The following is a 17410-nucleotide window of genomic DNA, read 5'->3' on the forward strand; positions in this document are numbered from 1 at the left end:
CGGACAAATAAAAGTTCGGTTAAATTAAAATTCGGATAAATGCAAATTCGGTCAAATGAAAAATTGGGACAAATAAAAGTTCGGTTGAAAGAAAATCTGATGAAAAAAAATTCGGGCAAATAAAAAAATGGTTAAATAAAATTTTTGCCACATTCAGTTTCGGTTAAATGAAAGTTGCGGGATTAAGAAAAGTTCCGTCAAATAAAATTTCGAACAAATAAAAGTTCTGACAAATAAAACTTGAGATAAATAAAAATTTTCGTAAAAATAAAAATTCGGATAAATAGATAATAAAATTCGGATTTAGTTTAAATAAATAATTTTGAAGATAACTGAAAGTTGGGACGAATAAAAGTTTGATGAAAAGAAATATCGGACAAATAAAAGTTCGGTTAAACAAAATTTAGGAAAAATGCAATTTTTGTTAAATGAAAGTTGGGATAAATGAGGGGCTGATAGTAAAAATGGTTTAAAATAACATTGGGAGCAAAAACGGGTTAAAATGATTCGTGTAATTTATTGATAAATTCATTATATTAACGATTAAAAAATATTAACAATATGAAAAAATGCATATTTTATTATAATTAATATTTTTTAATCGATAATATAATAAATTTATCAATAAATTACACGAATCATTTTAACCCGTTTTTGCTCCCAAGTCACTTATCCCACTTTTGCTCCCAATGTTATTTTAAACCATTTTTACTATCAGCCATACAAATAATAAATAGAAAATAAAAATTTCGGTTTATAACGCGATTTCTGCCTAAAAAATGTTCAAACAAATAAAAATTAAGATAATTTAAAGTTTTATAGTAAAAACGAAAATTCCGCCAAATAAAAGTTTAGATAAATTAAAATTTTTGTGAAATGATAATTGGGACAAATAAAAATTCGGTCAAATGAAAGTTCGGACAAATGAAAAATACGGACAAATAAAAGTTCGTTTAAATTAAACTTCGGACAAATGCAATTTCGGTCAAATGAAAAATACGGACAAATAAAAGTTCGGTTAAATTTTCGGATAAATGCAAATTTGGTCAAATGAAAAATTCATACAAATAAAAGTTCGGTTAAATTAAACTTAGGATAAATGCAATTTCGGTCACATAAAAAATTCGGACAAATAAAAGTTCGGTTAAATTAAAATTCGGATAAATGCAAATTCGGTCAAATGAAAAATTGGGACAAATAAAAGTTCGGTTGAAAGAAAATCTGATGAAAAAAAATTCGGGCAAATAAAAAAATGGTTAAATAAAATTTTTGCCACATTCAGTTTCGGTTAAATGAAAGTTGCGGGATTAAGAAAAGTTCCGTCAAATAAAATTTCGAACAAATAAAAGTTCTGACAAATAAAACTTGAGATAAATAAAAATTTTCGTAAAAATAAAAATTCGGATAAATAGATAATAAAATTCGGATTTAGTTTAAATAAATAATTTTGAAGATAACTGAAAGTTGGGACGAATAAAAGTTTGATGAAAAGAAATATCGGACAAATAAAAGTTCGGTTAAACAAAATTTAGGAAAAATGCAATTTTTGTTAAATGAAAGTTGGGATAAATGAGGGGCTGATAGTAAAAATGGTTTAAAATAACATTGGGAGCAAAAACGGGTTAAAATGATTCGTGTAATTTATTGATAAATTCATTATATTAACGATTAAAAAATATTAACAATATGAAAAAATGCATATTTTATTATAATTAATATTTTTTAATCGATAATATAATAAATTTATCAATAAATTACACGAATCATTTTAACCCGTTTTTGCTCCCAAGTCACTTATCCCACTTTTGCTCCCAATGTTATTTTAAACCATTTTTACTATCAGCCATACAAATAATAAATAGAAAATAAAAATTTCGGTTTATAACGCGATTTCTGCCTAAAAAATGTTCAAACAAATAAAAATTAAGATAATTTAAAGTTTTATAGTAAAAACGAAAATTCCGCCAAATAAAAGTTTAGATAAATTAAAATTTTTGTGAAATGATAATTGGGACAAATAAAAATTCGGTCAAATGAAAGTTCGGACAAATGAAAATTAGCTCAAATTATATTTCGGCTAAATAAATGTTCGGTCGTACAAAAATTTGGTTATATAAAAATTTGGACAAATAAAGATGGATGGGACGAAATTTCGGACAAATTAAACTTTGGTCAAATGAAAGTTCGGACAAATCAAAATTAGCTCAAATTATATTTCGGCTAAATAAATGTTCGGTGGAACAAAAATTTGGTTAAATAAAAATTCGGACAAATAAAAGATTGATGTGGCGAAATTTCGGACAAATAATACTTTGGTCAAATGAATGTTCTGATAAATAAAAATTAGTTCCAGTTATATTTCGGCCAAATAAATGTTCGGTCGTACAAAAATTTGGTTATATAAAAATCCGGACAAATAAAAGATCAATGGGTCGAAATTTCGGACAAATTAAACTTCGGTCAAATAAAAGTTCGGACAAATCAAAATTAGCTCAAATTATATTTCGGCCAAATAAATGTTCGGTGGAATAAAAATTTGGTTAAATAAAAATTCGGACAAATAAAAGATGAGTGTAACCGAAATTTTGGTCAAATTAAACTTTGGTTAAATGAAAGTTCGGTCAAATAAAAGTTTGGACAAATGAAAATTAGTTCAAATTATATTTCGACCAAATAAATGTTCGGTCATACAAAAATTTGGTTAAATAAAAATTCGGACAAATAAAAGATGGGTGAAACGAAATTTCGGTCAAATTAAACTTCGGTCAAATAAAAGTTCGAACAGATAAAATTTCTGTCAAAATAAAAATTCGTCGAATAAAATGAATATTGAATGTTATATAGAAATATAAGAAATTTTCTAGATAAATATCGAAATATTTTATAAAGATAAAATAGTCTGTCGATTATCCTGTGGTGTATATATATATATATTTTTTTGTTTTGATTCTAACTGCCGCGTAATCAAGAGATGATTGCTGGCACAAAGCGTGTGCTGATTGGCTCGTTTATGTTATAGCGTAATGCTTATAAAATGCATATATAGATATATACAAAGAGAGAGTGAGATGAAAATACATAAACCACCTTTCCCCTCCCCCCTCTTCCTTCAGTGTATGTGGTTCTTCCGTCACCCTCGCGGGAAGTTTTCGCTTCAAAGTGTGTCCCTGTTGATATATATCAGTGTGCGACGTCGCAATTTCGGTGTGACGTATTAAATAAGAGGGGTTGGTGAAAAGGAAATATACACGTTCCTTTATGACCCTTGATATGTGTTTCAAGCTCTATTATCTTTTCCATTTCTTGCTCTAATTGAACCATTATATCGTGTATATATATTGATGTATGTATTATTGATATTTCCTTTTATTTTTCTTTATATAAACTAATCTATTTTTAAACGAGTTTTAATTTTTTTTTGTATAATAATTTATAATTATTTATTTACATATTATTTTATATACTATGTATATCATATAATTTACCGAATCTTGATTTGTCCGAATTTTTATTTGCCCGAATTGTTATTGTAATTCTCTAAAAAGACGAAATTTTCATTTGACCGAAATTACAAATTACCAAAACAAACATTATGAACAAAAAAAGATTTTGGCGCTAATTTTAAAATTCGACCAATCATAAATTTTCTCTCTCTATATATATATAATTTCTAATTGATCAAATTTAAAAATTCCCGCCTAATTTTTCTTTTGTTGGTTATGTAAGTTCGGTTGTTTCTAATTTCGGTCAAATGAAAAATGAATTTTTTCAGAATTCTATCAAAATAATAATTCGTGTACATAAAAATTCAAACGAAATTTCGGGCAAATTAATAAAGTTTCGGACAAAGAATAATAGAAATTTTGTCAAATAAAAATTCGAATGAATAAAAATTTCGTTGAAACAAAAATTTAAATAAATAAAAATTCATGATAAATAAACAATTTCCATTATAATAAAAGTTCTGCCAAATAAAAGTTCGGATAAATAAAAATTTCGGTTAAACGAAAGTTAGGATAAATAACAGTTCGATGAAACGAAATTTCGGTCTAATTAAAGTTTCGGACAAATATCAATAGAAATTCTGTCAAATAAAAACACGAATAAATAGAAATTTCATTAAAAGAAAAATTTGGATAAATACAAATTTCGTTGTGCAACGATAATTTGGACAAATAAAAGTTTGGGAAATAAATATTTCCATTAAATGAAAGTTCGGAAAAATAAAAGTTCTGCCAAATAAAAGTTTGAATAAATAAAAATTTCGGTCAAATAAAAAATTCAGACAAATAAAAGGATGGTAAAATTAAACTTCGGATAAATGCAAATTTTGATCACATTAAAAATTCGGACAAAATTAAAGTTCAGTACAACGAAATTTCGAATAAATGCAATTTCGGTTAAATTAAATTTCGTACAAATGCAATTGCGGTACAATGAAAAATAAGGACAAATAAATTTCGATTAATTTCGATTTTGAATGAAAGTTTCGGACAATTGAATGTTTGGAGAAATGAATGTTCGGACAAATAAAAATTTCGATAAAATAAAATTTGGAACTATTTAAAAGTTCGATGTAACAAAAATTCGGTCAAATAAAATAGAAATTCTATTGAATAAAAATTCCGTAAAAATTCTGTTATGAAGTTACTGTTATTTTGTTATGTTACTTTTACTTAAACATACAATTAAAAACAGGCCAAATTACAAACAAAAAAAATTTCGTTGCAACGAAAGTTCGGATAAATAAACATTTGGGTCAAAATGAAAGTTCAGAAAAATAAAAGTCCTGCCCAATAAAAGTTCGGATAAATTAAAATTTCAGTTAAACGAAAGTTGGGTTTAATGAAAATTCAACTGAAACGAAATTTCGGTTAAATTAAAGTTTCGGGTCAAATAAACGTAGAAATTCTGACAAATAAAAATTCAAATAAATAGAAATTTCGTTAAATGAAAAATTTGGATAAATAAAAATTCTGTTTAATAGAAATTCGGTAAAAATTCTATTATAATTAAAAATGCTATTAAAAAAAAGCCAAAATTCTGTGAATTCAAAAAATTTGCCTCTATAAAAATACGTGTATTCATCATTATTCAATAGATGTTTAATAGAACCAGAGGATATGTAGTCTCGTTAAAAACAAAGTTTGGACAAATAAAAATTCGGGTAAATAAACATTTGGGTCAAAATGAAAGTTCAAAAAAATAAATGTCCTGCCCAATAAAAGTTCGGATAAATTAAAATTTCAGTTAAACGAAAGTTGGGTTTAATGAAAATTCAACTGAAACGAAATTTCGGTTAAATTAAAGTTTCGGGTCAAATAAAAGTAGAAATTCTGACAAATAAAAATTCAAATAAATAGAAATTTCGTTAAATGAAAAATTTGGATAAATAAAAATTTTGTTTAATAGAAATTCGGTAAAAATTCTATTATAATTAAAAATGCTATTTAAAAAAAGCCAAAATTCTGTGAATTCAAAAAATTTGCCTCTATAAAAATACGTGTATTAAAAATTGTTTTTACTTTTGGAAACGAAGCAAATAAAAAAGGGAGACCGATTTAATTTTATGATTAGACACACACGTAAGTTTTTGCCTTATCATTATCCACTATATATATTTAATAGAACCAGAGTATAATATATATATATATATATATATATATATATATATATATATATATATATATATATATATATATATATATATATATATATGGGAATCAGGTATAGTGTATAATATAGCCTTTAGCGTGTTAGAGGGTTGTTTACAACAAACGACAGTTGATTTGACAAAGCCATGGTGGGTCCATTTATGCGAGAGAATATTATAGGGCACTGTCAAGGGGCGGCTTGTTATCCGCTCATTGAAGTTAACCATGAAGCTAAGTGTGCGAGGGCAAGAGGGCGACCTCTGTATAAATATATATATATATATATATATATATATATATATGTAGACGTTTTGAGTTCTGATAACGTTGCCACAAGATGAGAGAGAGAAAGAGGGGGGAGGGGTTGAAAAAGGAGTGAGAGGGTTGTGAATCTTGTGAAACAGCCAATCACAGGCCAGATCGTTGCCGAGGTAACCGCGAGAGTGGATTGCTAGAGATTATTCGACCGAGATTGAAAAGTTAGTCTCAGGGTAAAGGGGAATTTACGACTAGCGACTTCCCCCCCCCTCCACTTTTGTATATAAATATGCCGTGAGATGAATTCCTATATATATGCGAAAGGATTTTTTTTTAAGGGCTAATGCACCTCGATAAGTTTATTTAACCTGCAAACTCATCCACGAAAATTTTCTTTTTTTAAATGGGTCAAAGTTTTATTTATTTTTTTTTTATTAATTAATTTATTATTTTTTTTATTTCATAGAAAAATGTATTAGAGTAGAGTGAAAAAAATTTTTTTTTTTATTTGATTCAAATAATCGGTTACTTCACACAGAGAAATGTGTTTTTGAATTATCAAATATAATATACGAATTCGTTTCAGACTATATTTATTTGGTGTAAATAAAAATTTTACTTGGAATAAATAAAATTTTTATTTATAGGTCTACACCCAGAGAAATGATTTATTTGAACCAAATAAAATATATTTGAATTAAATAAACGTATATTTGTCTCAGAGCCTACTAACTTATTTATTTGGCGTAAATAAAAATTTTATTTGTGAGAAATAAATTTTTCTTTGGCTCAAATAAATTTTTTATTTCAATGAAATGAAATATATTTGCAACAAATAAATGAATTAGTAGACTCGGAGACAAATACACCATATTTCACTGAGTGTAATATTATACTTGAAAGAAATAATTTTTATTTTGTATTAAATAATTTTTATTTGAACTAATTATTTCTTTATTTGAAAAAAAAATTAATTGGCGCAAATAAAAATTATTCGCTTCAATTAAATATATTTATTTAATAATAAAGTAAGGGATTATTTGAATCAAATATAATATATTTGAGTTAAATAAACGTATATTTGTCCCTCACAGTTTATTAGCCTATATTTATTTGGCGTAAATAAAATTTTTTATTTAAATCAAAAATTTATTTAAATCACATAAAAATTTACTTGAATCAAATAAATATTTATTAAAACTGTGAGACAAATATATACACTCAGAGAAATGGTATATTTGTCTCCGAGCCTACTAACTCATTTATTTGTTGCAAATATATTTTATTTCATTTAAATAAAAAATTTATTTGATCCAAAGAAAAATTTATTTATGACAAATAAAATTTTTATTTACCCCAAATAAATAAGTTAGTAGGCTCTGAGACAAATATTTGTTTATTTAATTCAAATATATTTTATTTGATTCAAATAAATCATTTCTCTGGGTGTATATATAATTTCTCTAAGGTGTATAATTTATATTAAAAAAAAAACAAAAAAAAAAGAATTCATAATAAGGTGTAATATTTTTTTTTCACACGTTAAATTGCAAAATTTTTCTCTTCACTTTTCTAATTAAATTATGTTATTCTCATATTTATATATACACACTTGGTGCAGCTTCACTGGACACCAACCCCGCAAAGACCCTTTTTTAAACTTATCAGCCTTTAGGCGTTTATGTCCTCAAATCCGCATTCTAATTGAGGTTTCTTCTCTCGTTATACCGCGAAAGAGTTACTGGAGAACAATGGAAAAAACAATAGGACAACAATTGCATCTCTCTCTCTGTATGATGCATTGTTTCTTTTAATCTTGTCAAGTGGTCCCAGTCCATAACGAAGTGTTTTAGAATTTTTTTTTTTTTTCAAAAACACAATCATCATATTGCAAATAAAAAAACTCAAAATTTTTTTTTCGAAAAAAAAAATTAGTTTTATATACAAAATTTAAATTGGAAGCAAAAATTTTTTTTTTTAAATAAAAAAAAGTTAGAAAAAAAAACATTTTCTATAATAAATAAAAATTTATAATAATTCCAAATATTATTATTATAATATTATTATTATAATTGCAATTTTTTTTTATTATAATAATTTATTATTTTTTTGAATCGAGGCAGAAAATTTGTAAAAAAAATAATTTTTCATAAAAATGCAATAAAAACTAGAAAAAGTTCAAAAATGAAAAAAAAAATTCCTAGAAGGCTTTTTAATCTCATTTTGCTCGAGTGCCCTTAGGGAATGGAGAAACATTTCAATATTAATTACTGCGTAAATAAAAGATGAAAAAAGTAGTGATTATCCTGTGTTTCCACGTTGGTAAACTCTACTTATTCAACTTAAGCAAATTTTCTATATTTTTTTATAAATTATTTTTCCTTCGTTTCTTTAATTTTTTTTTTTAATTTCTTATATTATCCGAACGGATATAATTTTTTATTTTTCCTCAATTTTCCTATATATATATTTTATTGAATTTTTGTTTCTATAATATAGAAAAAAATTAGAACTTAGAAATTTCTTTAGAACTTAGAAATTTAGAAATTTCTTCGCATCACGAAAAAAGGGACCTTAGAAGCAAACTAATTATAGGTTATGTTTACGACGATTTTTCCTTGATTAAAAATTTCTTTTTGTTTCTTTAATATCAAAATTAATTTTTAATGATTATTTTAGGACTATACTTAAAATATCATTGTTTTTTATTAAGTGCTGATCTTTGTGTATTTTCACTTTAAAATTTCAAACATAACCTAAAATTTTTTTGCCTCTAAGGTCCCTTTCCTCGCAATGCGTCACATATATATATATTATATTGTTCTAAATTTTTTGTATTTTTTTTCTCTTTTATATTTTATTTTACATATTATATTTTCTATGCCTCCCCCGCGAACTTTTTGCTTCTATATATATATATATATATATATACTAGGGGAGCTTCGCCCCCCTGTTTTAATCACTTTTTTTTATAATTTTCCATTGATCTTATTTTTCCAAATGAACCACCTATTTCAAACAATTATATTATTACAAATTCATTGAAATCTGAATAAATATTAATAAAATTAAAATTATTAAATTTTAATTAATAAATTAATTAAATTAATAATAAATAAATAATTAAACAAAATTAAAATCGACATTAAGAAATTATTTTTAAAAATAATTTCAATGAAATTTGCCTCAAAAAACCAATAAATTATTAAAAAGTCTTGAAACGAACATAACCTTTAAATTCAAGTTTATTTTTGGCGGAAACTCCACCTCCACTTGCGGCTATATTGAAAGTCTTGAAATTTACATAACCTCAAAATTTATGTCATTTTTGGCGGAAAATACGGAGAGAGATGAGGGAAGGACTTGCGGCTATATTCAGAGCCTTGAAACGAACATAACCTCAAAATTTAGGTCATTTCTGGCGGAGGAGGGGAAATGAGAGGAGGGAGGAGGGACTTGGCGCTATTTTCAGAGTCTTGAAATGAACATAACCTCAAAATTTAGGTCATTTCTGGCGGGGGAGGGAAGGGGACTTGCGGCTATATTCAGAGTCTTGAAACGAACATAACCTCAAAATTTAGGTCATTTCTGGCAAGGGAGGGAAGGGACTTGCGGCTATATTCAGAGTCTTGAAACGAACATAACCTCAAAATTTAGGCCATTTTGGCGGAGGAGGGGAAATGAGAGGAGGGAGGGGGGACTTGCGGATATATTCAGAGCCTTGGAACGAACATAACCTCAAAACTTAGGAGGTGGGGACTCCTAGATTAAAATTTCTGAAACAGCGGCGGCTGCGGCGAAATCGTTTTATAATTATAGAAAGATATATATTTTGTTTACTGCATCAGGAAATTAATTACTTTCGTGTCAAGAAATCTCGAGTATATACATCAGCATCGCGATACTTGATTTCTATATATATGTTATAAGAAATGCGGGAGATGTAGAAAAATATAAACATTTTCAATGTGTTTTTTACGCTTGACTCATCCACATGATGTGCATCGATTTCCCACAACTCAGAAAAAGTTTATATTTTTTTTATATATAACTATATTTATATATATACTTGTTATACTCTTGGAATTTCCGCAGTCAAGTGGAAAAAACTTCGCAATTCTGAGCTAGATTTACTGCAAATTGACAGAATCAATTTTAGAAAATAAAATATATATATTTTATAATCAATTATATAGTTTAATTAAAAAATTTCGTTTATTGATTATTAAAAATCTTTGCATTAAAATAAAAATAAAAATAATTTTAATAATTTTTGTTAATATAATGATTATAATGATTATAATTATTATTGAAGTATTAATATAATTATAATTGTCAATATAATAATAATTGTTAATTATTAATATAATTATTATCGACAATAATTATAATTTTTTAATATTAGATAATTATTTCATACAAAATAAAAATAAATATTATTGTTTATAAATTTGGATCAATTTGATACTTTCAAGTAAACTGAGAATTTTTATTAATTATTTAATTATTAATTATTAATTATTTAATTAATAATTATTAATTATTTAATTATTAATTATTAATTAGGTATTAATATATAAATTATACATTTATTATTAGTTTTTTACTAAAATAAAAAAATGCCCTTAATTTTCATTTATTAATTCCTAAATTTTAAACTATAAATTCCTCTAAAATTTTTAACTATATAAAAATTTCTATATTGTTAAAACTAATTTTCTAAATTTTTAACTAAAAATAAAAAAAATTTCCACCCTTAAAAAATTTGTTTCGTGCAGCCATCTGTTAGAATATTTCCGAATCAAATACTTTATAAAATCGATCTATTTGTATCAACTGAAATTGTAAATTTATAAAATATTCTAAAACAAATTCAATTTTTATTTATTGAATTTTCTCAAAACTATGAAATTCGATATTAAATTAATTTTTATTTATTTTTTCCATTATGTACTTATTAGAAAGTTTTATAATTTTTATTTCCCGCAAACTTTTTAAAAAAAAATAATAATACACTGAAAAAAAATTTATTTGTATTAAATACTCGATTACTTGACTATTATCAAAATTTGCTTAAACCGAATAATTTTTTTGAATTAAATAAACTGTATTTAAACCAATAATTTCTGCGTATTTAAAACAAATGCCATCTCAAATAATAATTATTTAAAACAAATAAATAATTATTTGATAATAGTTAAGTAACCAATTATTTGAATGAAATAAATATTTTTGTGTATATGCATAAAAAAATTAAATATACTGTTAAATAACAAAAATGAATTTGGAAATATTTGTACCTACTTTCAATATAAAAATTTATCAAAAATTATTTATCTAATTAAATAAATAAAGAGAATTTAAGATATTATATTTAGAAAACTGGAAATTGTAAAAGTCGTACAATGAAATAAATAAATAAATTTATTAATTAAAAAAGAATTAATTAATATATAAATTAATAAATATATATAAAAATTTTTCAAAATTTAACAATTATTAAATAATTAATTATACATGAAATTTAAAATTATTACAAGTATAAAATTTATATATATATATATATATATATATATATATATATATATTGAATTTTGATAAATTTTAATGAATAAAACTATTGTCACATCCTCTAAAATTTCATGAAATTCAAAATATATATATTTTAAAAAACAGGAGATGAAAAATGACTGGGGATGAAAATTCGATACGTTTTCAACGTATATATATATATTTATATACAATGAGGAGGTAGTTTTAGTTATTTAATGAAAAATCAATAAAAGGTTCTCCTAGTTGGTTTAACGCGCAGTCGTACTTTTCAGGATACCGTGATCCGATTTCTGTTTTCCTGACTCCACACCGTTTGAATCGTCTTCAAGCTTCTCCTATAAGTGCCCAACTATTATAACGTATTCCGACAAATCTCTTCTGGCAATTTAGATTGGCTAAAAGCACGAAATTACCGGATAATGTATATATATATATATATATATATACGCGAATATACCCGATCGCTTTGTTTTGCAAAAACCAATTCTCATTTTGTGAACACATTTTATATATATGTGTGTATAGTATCACGAGGGCTATCGAGGATACAACCCCTTTCTGTATATATATATATATAGGAGCATAAATAATAGTAACGGTCAAACTCCATCAAGAACATGCTGTCCTGTTAGAAAAACAAGTTCGTGCTTTGAAGCTCAATTTAAGATAAATCCTGTTACCACCATTTATCAACCGTAAAAGCAAAGTTTTGCAATAGAATTATCAGCGTTCTCGCTTCTACATTCAATTTTAAATTTTCGTTTAAAAAGAAAAAATTTACAAAAATAAAAAAATTTGATTTTATTTAATTTAAAATTTTTAAGTTAATTTTGTTTTTAAATTTTATAGAAATTTATTTGTAAATATTCTTTTTATACTGATAGAATTTAAAAGAATATACATACACTCAGAGAAATGGTATATTTGTCTCCGAGCCTACTAATTCATTTATTTGTTGCAAATATATTTCATTTCATTGAAATAAAAAATTTATTTGAGCCAAAGAAAAATTTATTTCTGACAAATAAAATTTTTATTTACGCCAAATAAATAAGTTAGTAGGCTCTGAGACAAATATACGTTTATTTAACTCAAATATATTTTATTTGGTTCAAATAAATCATTTCTCTGGGTGTAGGGTCAGTTGGAGTAAATGGGGACAAAATCGCTATTTTTCACAAATTACGTAAGTTTCTTCCCTTAAAAAGGTAATATTTGAGGGTTTTTTTTTTTTTTTTTTTTTTTTTTTTTGTTATTTACATTCCTAGGACTAATTTTATGCAGCAGAAAAAAATTAAGATATGCTTTAAGCGCATGAAACTAACTGTCCCCGTTTACTCCAAAATTTAGAAAATTTCATAAAATTCGGGGTAAATGGGGACAGCATAGTTTCTAAGAAAATTTTAAGAAAAAAGTTTCCTTAAGTATATTACTGTATTAAGGGATGAAAAAATTTGAAAAAAAAAATTGTAGTAAATATATAATAGTTGAACCAATTGAAATTTTTTTATTTATTTTTTTTGATTTTAGTGTTTTGTCTCGCATTTGAAAAAAAAACAGACTTAAAAATCATAGCAAATTTTTTTCTTATTCCTTATGACTCCCATAACAGAATTTCACTTGAGTTTTTGATTTTTGTTAATTTGGTTAATAATGACAAGCTGTCCCTATTTACCCCAAAAATTTGAAAACTGAGGGTAAATGGGGACAGCTTGTCATTATTAACCAAATTGCCAAAAATAACAAAATTCAAGTGACTTTATTTTATGGGAGTCATAAGGAATAAGAAAAAAATTTTGTATGATTTTGAAGTCTGTTTTCTTTGAAATGCTCGACAAAATACTGAAACTGTTTGACTTTGATTATCAAGTTTTTATGCATTGAGCGATAATTTGAATTATTTTGCTGACAATTGTCAAGATAAAAGCTTGGCAATACTCAAAACCTCTTACAGGTGATCTGAGATTAAAATATTGACGTTGAAATTAATTTTAAAACTGTAAATTAAGCTCCAAAACCTCTTGTCCCCATTTACCCCAACTGACCCTAATTTAAAATTTTTAAGTTAATTTTGTTTTTAAATATTATAGAAATTTATTTGTAAATATTCTTTTTATACTGATAGAAATTAAAAAAATATATTTCATTGATTTTATTTAATTTTCTCTTTAATTATAAATTTGATAAAAAAAAAATTTACTTTATTTGTATACATTGAAAGAAAATATATTATTAATTTTCAATAAGTATAGTTGAAATTTTGGTACGCGTGATTATTTCATTAGAATTTTCATTTTCAAAAATTTTTATTAAATATAATTATTTTTTAAACGAATTTTCATTTTTCAAATTAACATTTTTTGGAATTTCTTTTTTTAAAGAATTTTTAATTAATAAAATTTTTAGGTCATTTTTATTTAGTAGATTTCTTGAATATGCCGAATTTTCATTTTTGTCCGAAATTGCCAATGCGGCCGAACAATCGATTTTGGCGCGATTTTCGGCAATTTGCAATTTCGGTCAAATAAAAATTCGGTGTTTTTAAGAAATCTACCAAAAAAAATTTACCTAAAAGTTCTGTTAATTAGAAAATCTTCAAAAAAAAAAAATTCCGAAAAATGTTAATTCGAAAAATGAAAATTCGTCTAAAAAATAACGTATACCTAATAAAATTCTTAAAAATGAAAATTTTAATAAATATTTTTCACTAAAATAAATAAAAAAAAAAGTGTAAAAAATAGAAAATATTGATATACAAAGTACAAAATATATTTCAATCTTAAATAAATGTTTTTTAAATCGTAGTAAATATTTACAAATTTTAGTTAAAAAAAAATTTAATAATTCTACAAATTCTTTTCTGACATTTTGTATTTTTATAATCAATATTTCACATTTTGACACGTTTTCCCTAAAATGAATATAAAAAATTTACTAAAATTTGTACTGTTCTTATTGAAATTTAATAAATTATAATTTTTTATAAATGTCATTCTTTAAAGAAAAATTTGTTTTGATAATTATTTTTATAAAAATTATTATTTGAAAATTTATTGCCTTTAAAATTAGTATCACGTAATTTCTTTTTATTTTGAAAATTTTCTTGTTTATTAACCCTTTCATTTTCTTGTTTATTATTTTCTTGGTATTTATTTTGATTATTATTTCCTTGATAATAATTTCGATTTGCATTTCCATTAGGATTAATTCCATTTTTTTTTTTGTAGAATTACGATTTTGTCTAACTAGAAAATGTCTTTTCAACTGCAAAATTTTTTCAATTTTTCTCCAATTTTTTCTCGAGATTGAATAAATAAAAAAAAATCGTTTGTCTGACTATAAAATGTCTTTTCCACTTGAGAATATTATCCTTTCACTGAAATTATTTATGTCTGACCACAAAACGATTTTTCTACTACTAAAAGAGTGATACTACTGTCTGACTAAAAAATACCTTCGCCACTGCAAATTTTATCAACCAAAAGAATATTTTTATTTGAATAAACAATTTCTTTTTCACTTAAACTTTGATTCATACAAAATTTCAAATGAAGAACAAAAATTTCCAAAAACAATTAGAAAAATAATTTCCATAAATGAATTCTGAAAAAAATATATTTACAAAGCTTTCTACCCTTAGTGAACAACTTGAAAAAGAATTCAAGCTTTTACACCCTTCTAATACAATATGTTCTCCTGATGAGAAGGAAAGTCCATTTCTTCTTCTAGAAAGGAAAGGTAAAAGCGGACAATAAAATTCGAACCAAGCTATTTTACAATTTATGACTTCCTGGTGTAGGGAATGCTTCTGGCGTAACTCACTTGACGAATGACGTGACATTGACGAATTCCATATTCAAAGATTATTTAATATTTATCCAACAATAAATGACAATATTTCACAAATTATTCTTAAATTTTAAAAACGAATTTCATTTTTTTATAATAAAAACTAAATCAGAGAACCAGATCAATTTTTTTAAAGAAATAAAATAAAAAATATGAACGAAAAAACATTTAAGTTTATTTCTCTCTTTCTCTCTCAACTATTATAATCGATATTTTTCTATAACCATTGCAAAAGAGAAAGCAGAATTATTATTATCCTTGCGTGAAAGTTTGCGCAAGCTCAAAAAGGACACGACAATTCATTCTCTCCTAATACGAAAGCGTCCAATTCATTTCGAAGTCCTTGAAATAATTTATGCTCCACTCACATCATTATCCCCCGACCCAATTACCTTTCAAATAACAATTATTTCCCGTTATAATAATTTTATTATATTGTTAATTCACTTGTTTGTTGATTCTATGTATATATATATAAAATATTTAACAATTATATATATAGAAATTTCGCGCGAAACATAGAAAATGTATATATTTATATAATTTATCGCGGAAAACTAGAAAGGAAAATGTCCTTTTTAATATTTGAGAACGAGTTGAACTAGCGCGTACCCTTAGACACCAGGTGACCATAAGGATCAAAAGTATTTCTCAAGGATAACTTTCGTAATTATTCTGTTATCCTGGGAACACTTGAAGGATTTCCACGTGTTAGTTCCAAATATCTTTGGTACAAACACCATATACCTTTGGAATAATATTTCCTATATCTATGGTGAATTTCTCGTATAATGCAATTGAGTTTTTTCTGTATGTGTATATATATACATATACATATATATGTATAAACATATATATACATATATATTTTAGTGCAAAGATTGTGCGACCTCTCTGTATGTCTAGTGTCCTTAACATCAACTTCCTGTTTACTTCCGGTGTCTCTTTTTGATGTTTTTTTTTTTTTTTTTTTTTTTTTTTTTTTTTTGGTTTCGTCAAAATTAAGAAACAGTAAAAGAAAGAAAAAATTCACTTATTTTATTTAGTGAATAAAATTGCCGCTATTGTAAATTTTTTTTACTGAATTATTTTTGATAATTTTTCACTTACAATTTGATTTTTAGTTTACATTTTAATATATCGACGCCTCCCGTTGATAAGATGCCCGTTCATTTGTCAGAATAATAAAATGCTAACTCAAGCTCAGTTCAAATATGAAGCTAGTTCAATTGTCAAAATAATAAAAGGCTAACTCAGTTTCCGTATAATATATAATCCTATATCTCGCATTAAATTCGAATTCAAGTTTTCGTAAATTAAAAAAGAATTTCAAGTCGATCAGAATATTAATTCATACTTTTTAATGATTAATTAGTGTTGAATAATTATTAATAAAATAAGAAATAGAATAAAAAACAAATAATAAAATAAATGAAAATAAAAAATATTATTAAAAAGAAAAAAATTAATAAAAAAAATAATATTAGTAATAAATAATAATAATAATAAAAATATAATAGTAAAAATACCAATAATAATAATAGAAATAATAATTATATGACAATAATAAAAATAATATGTAAATAATAAACGACTTACCGATCGGTGAATCCCACGTTGAGGTAATGAACATTTTCTGCTTCTTTGGACCACTCCCGAAGATCCCTCCCTCTTGATTGCACTTCTGCGGAGGTCGAGAGTTAAAAAAAAAAAATTATAAAAAAATAGCAGGGGCCGCTTTTCTTCGTCTACGAACTTCCTTTTCTTCATTATTGTTATTTGGAATTGAACTGAAAAATTCAAAAACTTTATTAGAAAAAAAATTAAATAATACACTAAAAAAAATTATTTGATTCAGATAATCGGTTACTTGACTGTTATTAAAAAATATTTAATTGCATTAAATAAATATTTATTTCATACAAATAAATAATTATTTCTATCAAATAAATAATTATTTGAGTCAATTAAATGATATTTATTTCAAATACAGAAATTATTGGTTCAAATACAGTTTATTTAATGAAATTATTTGGTTTCATAAATTATTTGGTTCAAGTAAATATTTATTTGATAATAGTCAAATAATTAAGTAT

The 17410-nt window shown here is 24.5% G+C and overlaps 1 protein-coding gene across 1 annotated transcript in view; it reads right to left on the reverse strand.

Annotated features, from left to right (window-relative positions):
- LOC127285205 (homeobox protein GBX-1) overlaps nt 1–17410 on the reverse strand; it is a 37136-nt gene that overhangs the window by 18150 nt on the left and 1576 nt on the right. The window contains exon 2 of the mRNA XM_051311083.1: nt 16914–17104. Coding sequence (XP_051167040.1) covers nt 16914–16947 — 34 coding nt within the window. The 5' untranslated portion in view covers nt 16948–17104. The remainder of the gene's footprint in view (nt 1–16913; nt 17105–17410) is intronic.

The sequence above is a fragment of the Leptopilina boulardi genome, unplaced genomic scaffold (assembly GCF_019393585.1).
Source record: "Leptopilina boulardi isolate dan_hultmark-lab unplaced genomic scaffold, ZJU_Lbou_2.1 LbouV2_330, whole genome shotgun sequence".
In the NCBI taxonomy this organism is placed as follows: Eukaryota; Metazoa; Arthropoda; class Insecta; order Hymenoptera; family Figitidae; genus Leptopilina; species Leptopilina boulardi.